At 43.7% G+C, this 12,401-nt stretch overlaps 1 protein-coding gene across 3 annotated transcripts in view; it reads right to left on the minus strand.

Moving 5' to 3' along the window:
* Positions 1-12,401, minus strand: part of RORA (RAR related orphan receptor A) — a 386,040-nt gene that overhangs the window by 60,434 nt on the left and 313,205 nt on the right. The window contains exon 1 of one of the 3 annotated variants that reach the window (XM_075160305.1): positions 9,732-10,005. The exons of the other annotated variants lie outside the window; for them this stretch is intronic. Within the exon in view, the coding sequence (XP_075016406.1) occupies positions 9,732-9,762 (31 nt within the window). The 5' untranslated portion in view covers positions 9,763-10,005. Of the gene's footprint in view, positions 1-9,731; positions 10,006-12,401 lie in introns of those variants that run through there. 3 annotated transcript variants of the gene reach the window in all.

Raw genomic sequence — 12,401 nt, forward strand, 5'->3', positions numbered from 1 at the left:
AGATGTTAAGAGCTAGACGTATTCAACGGAGGGAGCACTCCAGCGCTAGCCATGCCAGGCAGTCAGGTGCTGAACTCCACCTTTCCGGCTGGGAACTGCTAAGTTATGCCCAGAGATACCGGTAGATTTTTAAGACATTTGGTTAAACAGAGCCATCCATAGCGATACTGGAAACATCACATTTTCAGGGCCTTTTCAGGTCCAGGCAAAAGTTAGTTCTCAGCGCTCACCCAGATTCTATCCTGTACAGTAAAATAACCCACCGAGAAAAACGCAAGGGTGAAATATTGCTTGTGTTACTGAGAGGTTTCACACAGAGTTTCCATCGAAGCATCCCGTGCAGGAGGCAGGAGAGAGAATTTTGATCCTCCTTGAAGAGAACAATAGGAAAATCAATTCCTTTATTTAGCTCCCTCCGCTGGCCCCACTCCAGCCCCTACGCCTTAGCACCAGCCCGGTGCCTTTCCACACTTCTGGCTGCCACAGGTGCTGCCAACCACTGCTGCTCTTCCTGCTATCGCTGGGGAGCATCTGGGGAGGGAGGAACGCTCTGGGCCTGTTTTCCTCAGCCATTTAGAAGGCGCCTATGTATATGAGGTTTCTCAAATGAAACATCTCTGGCTCTTTAATTAACCTGTCTGGTTTTTTTATTATCTGTTGATACAAGAATCTATCCAGCAGTTATAAACATCTTTATGTACTCATATTTTAAGCAAATACTTCTTTTAATTCAATAACGCACCCACGGTACAAGAAAAACTCTACCCAAAGCTTAACACAATACATCTCTGTCAATCTAACAATTGCAGGGAGTGTCTCTTTGAAGGAAAACAACACTGAGCATAAGCTCAGCTACTCCAGACGATCACTGACAATCTACCCCGCTCTGCATGGCAGAGCATGACCCTGCAGCAATAGTTGCAAATGCACCTCCAAAACCCTGGAGTGCTCCAGCCCAATGCAGGAGGCCTAGTACCAAACGGTCATTTCACTTACGTTTATATTCTCCAAAATCAGTTAGTAACACCCAGGATGCAACACCCAGGATGCAAACACTTCTACAGTGAACTAGAAGGAGCTAGTCCAAGGAGGGGAAAAACAAGCAGTTTCCTGCAGTGCAGAAGATGGGTTTATTAATTCCCAAACTGAGCTTCAAGCAATCACTATAAATTTACTAGAAAATGTGTGTTTTCCCACAATAACTACTCTGCCAAATCAAACACAGACAAAGATGAGCTAATTAATTTAGCTGAATGGAAAAATGCACCCATTATGAGTAACATTACAGTTGATACAAGAAGAGAGCAGCTACTGCTGCTCCTGTCAAGTAGTAGAGCAATTTATACCGCTCAAATGTAAGTCAGAATTAAAGCATGCAAACGCCTATGTACAGAAAGGAAGCTCCAAATGTTCTGATGACCAGGGATCACTTTTTACTAGCTTTCTACACTCTACCTAGACTACGGGCTTCAGGCAAAGAGCACCTGGGGCTTAGAGAGAATTTAACCTTCTTTTGGGGTGAGAAGATGATAAACGACACTTCCAATCATGTCCCATTAGGCACAGGGCCAAGTAGAGGAGGCTGGACAAGACGGCACTTCTCTCCTCAGAATTAAGAGTCAGGTAAACATCAGCTCATGTAAGTTCTAGGAACGCTTAACCCATGGCACAGTATCAACTCCTAAGACCCCTGGCAGTCTCACAAGAGGTGAGAATTAAGCGCCACATGCAATGAGAACTTGATTTCTAATTGGATCGTGTAAATTGTTCTAGGACTTAAGCAGCAAATGATACTTGGATGAAGGGAGAAAATTGCTGAGCCAATCCCGACTTCCCTGGTGTTTTGGAGAAAGAGGTAGAAATTCAGTACCACAAACATACACGCAAGCACAGCCTTGTCCCCTTTCGAACTGCAGTAGAGATTGAAAACCTGAGGCCCTGCATACAATCCTATTCCCACTGTTCCGATTCATCTATTCTGAAATTACTATTTAAAACTAAGACAATTCTGTCCAAAATAAAAGTCAGCTGAAACAAACATGGCTTTCAACTGCATTTCACATGCAAGCCACCCAGCCTTTTCAGATTATTTAACCAAAGCAGTTCAAAATACTACCCTACCTCACTTGTGTAACTTGGTATATAGAAAACCTCAATACCCCAGATGCCTCCCCCTTCGCCTCTGGGGCGGAGAGGTTGATGCACCAGCAGAACCAAACACATCAGTTCTTGGTATCTGCAAGAGCTGGAAGCAGAAGCCATGGCCATACTTCATCCTTCCCCAGGTTTCCGTTTTGTGCAGTTAAAGTAACAGCAAGAATAACAAAGGCTTTAGGACTTCAAGAATACTAAACAAACAGCACATTGCAGAAGGTAGCGTGTGCAAATGGGGACAGGACCTTTTCCTTATTTTTAGTCGACAGTGCAGAAAGTATTCTCATCATACCAGGTGTGAGCAGAGGCCCAAGCGCACCCTGCCGTGCCCGCCCCGCCAGGCCCGGTGCCCACAGCGCCTCTGATGAGCACCATCTAAAGCCAGTGAAAAGCAGTCTTGGCACTCAGGAACACAGCCTAGGGTACTCTGTCGAGCAGACAAAACTCGAGTTTGTAGTCACTTCAGTTTGAAAGAACACTCTGACAAACTCTTTGTCACAGTCCATCTGTCTATGTAAAGATTTAACGTCACTTTTCCGCCCCCTCATTTGAGAATGATCAACTTCTTCTAAAGTGCGTAAATAAAGAGTCATGCAGTTGGTTTTATGAAGCACCTTGTCCCAGGATTCAATGGCAATAAATAGCACAGTATTTCAAAGAACACAAACATTACACAATAATTACATGGCTGATACCCTATAAGTATGCTGACTATTCTATTTGCATTGTTCAGAAGTGAAGAGGTTAGACTTATTTACATCCAAGTAGCTTTAATTAAGCTTTGAGATAAATGCTCTTAAAATGAAAGCTGGGATGATTATACCTCTCTCGACATTGATTTCAGCCTAGATGGCTATGTATACAGCATGACAAAAGGCCCAAAGGCTGGAATCGCACAAACAGAAGAGCCACAAGCTATGGGTCCTGCATCACTCTCCACCACATAGGAAAGAAAACAAAAAATGCAGTGAAATCATGACCTTACTGAAGTCAACTGCTTAAGCGTAGGAGAGCCAGGCTGTACGTTAAAGGGCTGCAGCAGTGGGTGCTGCTGACCACTGCAAGTTCACACTAAGATGAACTGCACCCAGCTGCATTCATTAACAGCAGTGAATAAATGGGCTATGTTTAATGGTGAGGGCAGCTGCTGTGGAACCCCCAGACTTCTTTGGGGGGACTCTTGGACTTGAGAGAGCTTTAAATGTCAGAGATTCACATTAGGCTGCATCCAAAGAACTCAAGGAACATTAGCCGTCTCAGAGACTGCAACTCCATGGCTAGTAACAGCTTCAGCTTTGTGCTTCTGAGCAGACAGTACACAGGTACAAAGCGAGTGGCGGTAGGATGCAAGAGAGATGCCCGAACGCCCACAACACGGGACTCAGATTTTCCTGGATATCCATTTGCTCCTGTCAGCATGAAGGCTTCACCTTCCCCTGACACCAAAAAGGATAAGGGAAGCAAATGCTAATTTAATTACATTTTTCCACACGAACGGGAATCTGTGTGGGAACCCGTGCAGGCAGACAATCTCAGTGTGGAGTGCTGGGGCACAAGGGGCCCTCTCCAGCGCACTGACTTTCCCAAGTCTGTCAGCAGGCGCCCTACTGCAGCTAACCCCCACTTCTGAAGAGGGGAACAGCACGACACCCCGTGAGTCACTGCCGCCCTGAGTCACTCCCTGGTGTTCTCAACATAAGGTGCAGGCAACTGGGAAGCAGCCTGAAACTGCACTGAGCTTGCCAACCTATATTTTGCAGAACTTCTTAGCCTAAATGCCTCTAGCAAGAAAAGTGAAAAAAACCTGGGCAAACTAAAGACTTTGTTAACCACAGGCTCCCTTTAAAACAGTATGAAGCATAAGAAGAAAGTCCATCTGCCAGATCTCCTAACAAGGCTTTCTGCTTCGACTTTTCAGTCTGTGTTTTTTTTTCATCCAACAAGCAGAGAGGTCTGCACTGTATAGTCACCTTTTTCTCCTAACATAGCTATTCTTGGGGGACAGAATCCTCCCCTCCCCTGTTAATGTTTATTGCAAAAAAGAGAAAAAACTGATCTTCAAAAACGAATGAGAGGTTTAGAAGGCAGTTTCTGCACCATTAGTTATGTGCATATCCCTTAGATATCAGTCCTCAAGGAAAAGACAAATCACAAAAGGAGAGAACTACTGCTTGCTTGATCTCAGGAGTTATCAGCTGTAATTACAGCTCACAGATAAACACAAGAAAGGTGAATATTTTTTTTTTCCTCATTGCAAATGAAAAAAAAACAAGAATAACATTCTAAAATATATCAAGGCTGACTGTAATAACTAATTCTTGTCATATGCAGTTATTTTGCACACTACAAAAACTTATCTCATGGGAATGCAAAGAAAAAAAAAAAAGAACATGCTGCACCTCAAACTCTTCTAATACTAGATAGAGACTTGCAAAGTCAGACAAAGTTGCATGTGTCTATTCAGGAGAGACAAAAATTTGACAGTTTTGATTTAGTACATATAGTTTAGAAATAAATATACCGATTTAGGATTCTGTTGTGTAGTGAAGATGAAATACTAACAACCCTGCCAGTAATTAGTACGTGATAGCGATAATTTCTATACTGTACTGTAGGCAAGAGAAGCAAGAAAGAAGATTTAAACCCCCTTAAGGTTAAAATTGAGTGCTACATCATCCTAGGGAAAAAACCAAACATGCAAGGCTCTCTATAATGGGGAATGAGCAAAGAAATCAGTCTTCTTCATACACATTGGGGAAGCAGTCGATACAAAGAGGACTCAGTTCTTGACCGAGGTCTCTAGACACTACTCCCCGAACTAATAAATGCCAATGTAAACATCCACCTCCCCACTGCAGAGCCAAGCTGCAAAGCTGCAGGCCATTACTCTGCATCACATGCTGAACCAGCTGCCATCTTCCCCCGACCCCCCCACATCAGCTCACTGGATAAAACATGACGACATTTCATATTTGTGCTGAGCCCACATCCCAAACACCAGCAATGCTTAACTACCCACCTCTACAGCCTCATCCCTTCAGGGATTTTTTTTTTTTTTCCAAAAGGGTACAGAAGTCCTTGCGTGGTGTCCATAGACCACTTAAGTTTTGCCCCAATTATTCAGAATTATCCTAGAAGAATTATTTTTAAGATTGTATTGCCAGCCCGTTGGAACAGGCTCACCCTAGGCAAGAGCTGTACATCAGTTTAAAGAGTTTGATCTAGTGAGATGTTCAGCACCCACAGTTTTCGCCGACTTAAACAGGATGTACAGATTCTCCATACTTGAAAGGAGTGTCCCCAACTGAGACTTGTACAGATCATGCAACTGCCTTTGATTATCACAGAGCAAGACATAAAGACAGATCTCCTCTTCTTTTACTTGCAAATCTTGAGAGTCTTTCAAAGGGCCTGAAAAGTACATTTCAGAAATAAACCTCAAACCAATCTTACCCTGCGAATGTGATGCAACAAATGTCTTAGGTACAAGTAAGTCATTCAGATCAGTCATATGAAATTAAAGCAGCAAGAAAACAGCCTCTCAGCCAGCAATTCCAAAGGCCAGATTCTGTTAATATTTAGTCAACAGAAGTTCTGTACCAGGGTATTTACTAAATTGGATTTAACTTTCAATAGTGCCACACTGAAGGCAAATTTAAACATACTTCAATCTGTAAAGCAACTTTTTTTTAAACCTATGGCAAGATATTTTTCCATAGGCAGTTGTTTACTGATGAAAAACACAGAGTAATTACCAGCGTGCTGGCAGGTTGGTGCCAAGATACATGACAAAAAACATGTCAAAAGGTCAGGCTTGAGAGACTCCGAAAAGCTCACTCGCAGTAAGCAGTACTGCATAAATCCCCGGACGGATGGCCTCGGCGCAACCTGGCTCTGCCAAGTCTGGAGCGTGGAGGTCGCTGCGAGTGAAGCACGCTCCCTTCAGCACTACAGCCAGGCAGCAAGGGAAATTCTGCTTATCCGCCCAACCACAGTTTGAGTAGTCAGAAAAAATACAGTAAGAACCAAAAATCATGTGCACTAATAAGGAAACCAACAGAGTCTATTTCCTTAAATAAGTATTTTCAAATGATTGAATTTTCGCTCAGAGACAGTGTCAGTCGGAAAACTAGTTATACTTCCAACGATCCAAGCACAGACCCCCAAAGTGAAACAATTTTCCTTACAACCAAGTAACAAATGATTCTACTCATCTGGTCTATCCTCCACAAAACAACAGATTCAACTTTGTTGACGTCCACACAGCAAAGTCAGGATTAGTACCTCAAATTCTACCAAATTCTCTACAAAGAAAAAGCTTTGTAAATTTACATCTACTTTCCCACCGATCTCTATTTAGAAATCTCCATACGAAGGACAGTAAAACTAGGTTCATTTTCACACTTTATAAACTCATCAGTAGACCAAACCCTTCTGTCCGGGCCTGATGATAGTACAAGACAAGTCCTTCAGCTCTCACCAACACCTGGCCGGATTCACCCTTATCTCTCTACAAAGTAGGTACCAAAAAATGGCAAAATACCACACTTTTGAACCTAGCTCCTTCTGTCTTGGGCTCACCTCCAGTTATGTACAGGCATGACAACTGAATCCATGTCTCTACTGCAGCGCAGAGTATTTGCTCACCAATTCATAGGACTTAGTTCTATTTTCCTTGAAGTCAACCTTGAAGCTTCTGCCAGCGAAGACTCTCGCAGGAACAACATCTGTGCCAATGAATATATATGCTGGCAAAATTATGTGATTTCTTTGCAAACTTTTACTGGTAAGCACATAAAGTTGCACTCTCCCTTAAAGCTATCAGCTGGTTAACTGGCCTGCATATATTATAAACTAAGAATGCAAGGCTTCCCGAATCCTCTATGCAGACTCACAACAGTTGATAAATAATTTTTAAAAGCCCAACAATCTACAAAACACTTACTCAGTCATTATGAACTTTGATGCTTCACCACTGCCTATTTTCTTAGAAACAGATAGGAAAAAAACACTCTTTCCTCTCTGCTTGGAACCAGAAAGTTGCATTTCTTATCATGCAGCCTGTCTTAAGGACACGTCCAGCCTCTTCATTGGACTAGTCTGTTTTCCAGCTCTTTAAGTGTACTAGGGCACCTATTGATATGCTGACAGCTGGCCAAAATATTTACTCATTCAAACCTGTATATAGTCTGGAAGTCTGAGGACTTTTCAAAATGAAAGAAAGAACATTTACCAAAACATTATGTTGCATGAAAAATGAAACGACTCGCAAAGTAATTTCACATCGTATCAATTTGGGCTACCTGAACAGCAATAGGAAAGGAATTAATACTCTTCTTTTTCACTTTTTTTTTTTTTAAAAAAAAGCAATATGAAAATCTGTAACATCCCATATTCTCCTGCAGACCATAGTTTTCTACACTTTAACCTCAGAACTGTAAAAGATCAGAAGCGCCAAAAGATGCCATTCAGCACCAAGAATAAATAAAATATTCAATTCATCTACACATTTTACATTTTTCTCTTGTATCTTTGAGCTTATATAAAACTGCATTCCCTATGCTACTGGTCTACTTCTCTCAAATCACAATATTGGATTGCGGATCTATTATTTCATGGCAGTCAGAGGTCACTTTAAGACAAATAACAACACATTTCTTCCAGCTGAACCCCGTCCAGCAAATTAGAGAAAGGGTAAGAAATCAAGAAAGTTTTTCAATGCACTAGAAAACTAAATAGTATGAAACATGAATGAAATGTACCATAGAAGTATTCTGTAAAAAGTACAAAGACCTAAGCATTTTCATAACAAAGCCATTAGGAATTGCACCTTAAAACTCAGAAGCTGGGCTCTACCAAGATTTTACATCAGTGTGGAAACTGGTTTAAATTAAACTCCCAGGAAAGTAAAAAAAATATTTCAAAATTGAGTTGCTGAAAATGATCTGCCTGCTCTTTTACAACATACCTTAAGTCTCAGTCCAGAAGCATACAAGGCAATTACACCCTTTGAATTTTTTTAATTTGTGTACTTTCCTCCTTTTTTTTTTTTTTAAATTTGTTTATTTGATTTCATGGTTTTAACAGGCTTGTGAAGTGTATGCTGAAAAACTCTTATCAGAATACGTAGAACTCTAAGGGACTGCTAAAATACCCATGTAGTTCACGCTTAAAAAAATGCATTTCCTTTTGTTACAGATGCAAGTATTTGCATCAACCCAATTACATTTTCTTGCCAAATACATTCAGCATGGCTAATGATTAATGAATATAGTGCTTTTCTTTTTATTCACATAGGCTTCTCTCCAAGAAGAAAGGGAAGCCTAATAATTGAAAATTACCGTGCCTCAAACACTACACTGCTATTGGTGTGCATTACCTACTGCTCTTGCAAAGTGGAAAAAAAAAAAGGAAAGAGTCTCTAGCTGAAGCAGGATTCAATCTTCTTTTTCTAAGTAATTATTTTTTTAAAAAAGACAAACTTTACCTACAAAATCCATGAAAACATTTTAAAGGGTACAGATTTAGTATTTTAGTGGGGGCATTAAATTCAAATGTCAACAGTGATACTCTACAGATGATTACTATGAAAGAATACCGTATTTAAACAAGATGGTTACTGGTTTTAGATTTATTTTTAAAAAACAACTATGACTTTAAAAATGCTGCAATGCAAAGTTCTACTGTGGACCTCATTTTATTAGGAAACAAGGCAGACTGAAAGCATACCTCTAAACTTTTGATTTCTCATCCAAAACTTCGTTTGACTCTCCTCAGTCTGACACTGCCACTCATTAAGGACTCTGATCGGCAAGCAGAGAAAACTTCAGGTTTAAAAAAAAAATTCACTAAGTAGCTCTGATTTTACCTTTTATTCCAAAGCCTTTTAAAAATGAGCAGCTATCTCTCAAGATGGCATTTTAGCCCCATCAGCTACCTACAGGATGCTGCGCGTTCTTTTTCCTTTTGCTAGAGACAGATTTTGCAGTACGTATTTTCTACAAGGGTTTGCAGAAACATCAGACAGCTCGTCTCCGCTTTATGCGCCTCCAACCACGTTAATCATAACCTCTCCCTCCGAAGAGCCGCGTTGGCAGATGAGCTATCTCTTAGCCTCTAACTCGTACCCGACAGTGTAAGGTGCAGCGGCTCGGCGGGGTTACCGCTCCGGTCCTCGCACGGCGCGGCCGCCTGCGCCGAAACACCGCGGCAGCGCAGCAGCAGCAGCAGCAGTCCCGAGCGCTGCCCGACGCTCACGGGAAGGACTGAGCCGCCCCATCCCTTCGAGAGCTCCTAAAAACCTCCCCCTGCTCCAGGGGCCGCCCGGCCGGGTCCCCGCACCGTTGGCGGCTCGCGGGGCAAGCACCGGCAGCGCCGCCCCCCGGCCCGAGGCTCCCGCAGGCCGCCCCGCATCAGCGGGACGCCGAGCGGTGGCACCCGCGCACGGAGAGGGGAGGCCATGGAGCACCGTAACTCCAGCCGGTCCCGCGGCGGCGCGGCGCCGGCCCCGCCGCTCCCGGGCCGGGCTCCCCCCTTCGCCGCGGCGCGGCGCGGCAGCTCCCGCGGGCTGCGCCTACCTTTCATCGCGGCGAGCACAAAACACATCATTTGTCAGGGGCGAAGCGGCGGGGAGCGGAGCGCGGCGGGCAGGGAGGCGGGGAGGGGAGGCGGGACGGGACGGGCCCTCGGCGTGAACCACCACCGCCGCCGCCGCCGCCTCAGCAGCAGCCGCCGCCGCCGCCTGCCAGCGGAGAGCCGCGCCGCGCCGCCATCCCCCGGCCCATATGAGGCTCCATGTGACCCGCTGACATCAAGCCAGCCCCGGCCCCCCGCCTTGTTTACACCGCTCGCTCTGTCCCTCCCCTGCCGGCGCCGAGGGGCGGCGCGGGCGGCCGGTCACGGGGCGAGCCCAGCCCGGCAGCACCGCCCCCGCCGCCGCCGGGCTCCGCCGGGCGCTCCGCCGGGCGCTCCGCCGGCCGCGGCTTCGCCGCCCTCCTGCCCGCGCCCCTGCCCCTTTCGCTCCGCGGGAGCGCAGCGCCCGCCGCAGCCCGCTCTCGGCCGGGGGCCCGCCGCGGCCCGCGGGGCTCGCCGGTGCCGTCCGCGGGAGAACGGCCCCGCAACCCGCCCTGGGGCAGCTGCTGCTGGCCGCTTGCGAAACGGCGCGCAGTTACTCGGGTTTGGCCGAATGAATTAGGGACGAACGGAGCAGAGGGGCTGGGCTGCCGCGTCAGTCCTAGAGCCACACGCGTTACTGAGCGGGCGATAGCGACCATGACTTCTCAAGTACGCGGTGGCACCATCGGCGTGCTTCCCTTTTGCTTCCCATCCTCTGTTGAAGTTCACCTTTTTTTTTTTTTCCTGAAGGATTTGTAAGTGTTGTTTTAAGTAAAAAAAAACCGTATTGAACCTACCTCTTGGCATAACATGACTATACACTTAATAGTCGTTGACTTGATGATCAAGCAGAACAGCATTTACATTTTAAATCTGTCTGGTGATGGGTTCATATTCTCTTAGGATTTACTTGGAATGTATGAAGCATTATACCACTTCTGGAGTTATTTTCGTATACTCTATTGCATCAGCTGTCACCATACTGTCAGTTTGCGAGGTGAAGTTTTGCATCATTGATACATCCATGCTACAAGAGGGATAGCGCAAGACTGAACATAGGAAAAAAAAAACCAGCCTATGAAAAAAAAGAAACACTTTGGTGAAAATTGCATTAACAAACGCAGTATTTTTTCCAATTCCTGTCTTAGCCACTGGAAGAGTGTCACAAAACATAAAACTGCAGAAAAGCATTGATGCATTACAAGCTATGTAATAGGGGACAGAATATAACATTTCATAATAATTTAACCAGAAGTATAAGCATTCAATGAAAATTAGACAAGGGAAAATAGAGTAACAGAAGCCAGAGGAAGCCCTATATTTAGAAAGAGCCTTTATGAGATGAGGACACTGAAACAATCTGTTATTAAATAGCCCCTAATGGCTAATTCTTACCTTTTTCTTTAATGAGTTCTTAATACAGTATGATATTATTTAAACATGATATGAAGCTATCCAGGTGTACTTACCATTTATCAGTCTAGTCATTCAAGTCCTATTAATGCAAAACATTGTTTCAAATCCTCCTGATGTAAAAAAATTCCAAGAGCTAATCTGATGCAGTACTGTAAATTTAGCAGATATCTTTGGCATAAAGTTTTTGATCTGGCTTTGTCATCCTTACTTACATTAAGCTATTCCTACCATAGCACTACACGTATTGTGAGATACTGCTCAGAAAAGTTACAGTGGCAAATCTGGTCCCAGATGGGTTTGTGTTCATGGAGTTTTATCCACAGCACATGTTTTAAAGTTGCGACGTACTGAACAGAAACCTTACAGGACATCCTGGACTGAATCAAATACCACTAACAGTGCTGTTCAGAGGTCTTCAGAACCTGGAAAATGCTGCTTTTACATGTGGAATTTAGATTGTGGTCTAAAAACTTGCAGCACGCACAAGAGAAAAGAACGATGTCTTAATATATTGTAATGTGGAGTTAGATCGTTGTAAACATTTCAGTCTGACACAGCAAGTAATGTCAAACGTATGGCTTGAAAAATGTCACAGTCCATTAGCGCTAGTTGTCTTGTCAGACATTTAACCTTAAGGTACACAGCATTACATTATTACTGATCTGTATTTGTTTCCAGTCCAACTGAAATTCAACTGGTAATCTGGAATGACATCTGATGTGCTAAATGGCTTCAATAATAAGCAGGCGACACAGATTTTGAATTCTTACAAATGCCTTATAATGGTTGCTTCATAAAATTATAGAAGACTGCTCATCAGACATTTTAAGTGAGAAGAGCGTACTTAAAATGGTCTATTATTTGTTATCAATATCCCATCTAAAGCCACCTGCTAACTGACTTTTGGATGTATAAACACATCCATTCGCACTTCAGTTTTCTGTCTTGGTTTGATCTCATTACGAAAATTCAATTCAAAAGCCGTATCCTCCCAATTTACCAAACTATTACAATACTGAAAGTCTCACTCGAGTTCAGACACGATATCAATGACAACATAAAGACAATGTGCCAGTCAAATAATACTTAGCTCGGTATTACAGTTTACTCGACACACAATTGCTCTCACTGGTTTGTACAGCAGGGTTTCATTTGACTTATATGAATGCTTCTTTTTTTCCAGAAGCTTGTACTCTGTTGTGCTTGTTACTTAAGCA

This window comes from Calonectris borealis, chromosome 11 (assembly GCF_964195595.1).
Source record: "Calonectris borealis chromosome 11, bCalBor7.hap1.2, whole genome shotgun sequence".
Taxonomy (NCBI): domain Eukaryota; kingdom Metazoa; phylum Chordata; class Aves; order Procellariiformes; family Procellariidae; genus Calonectris; species Calonectris borealis.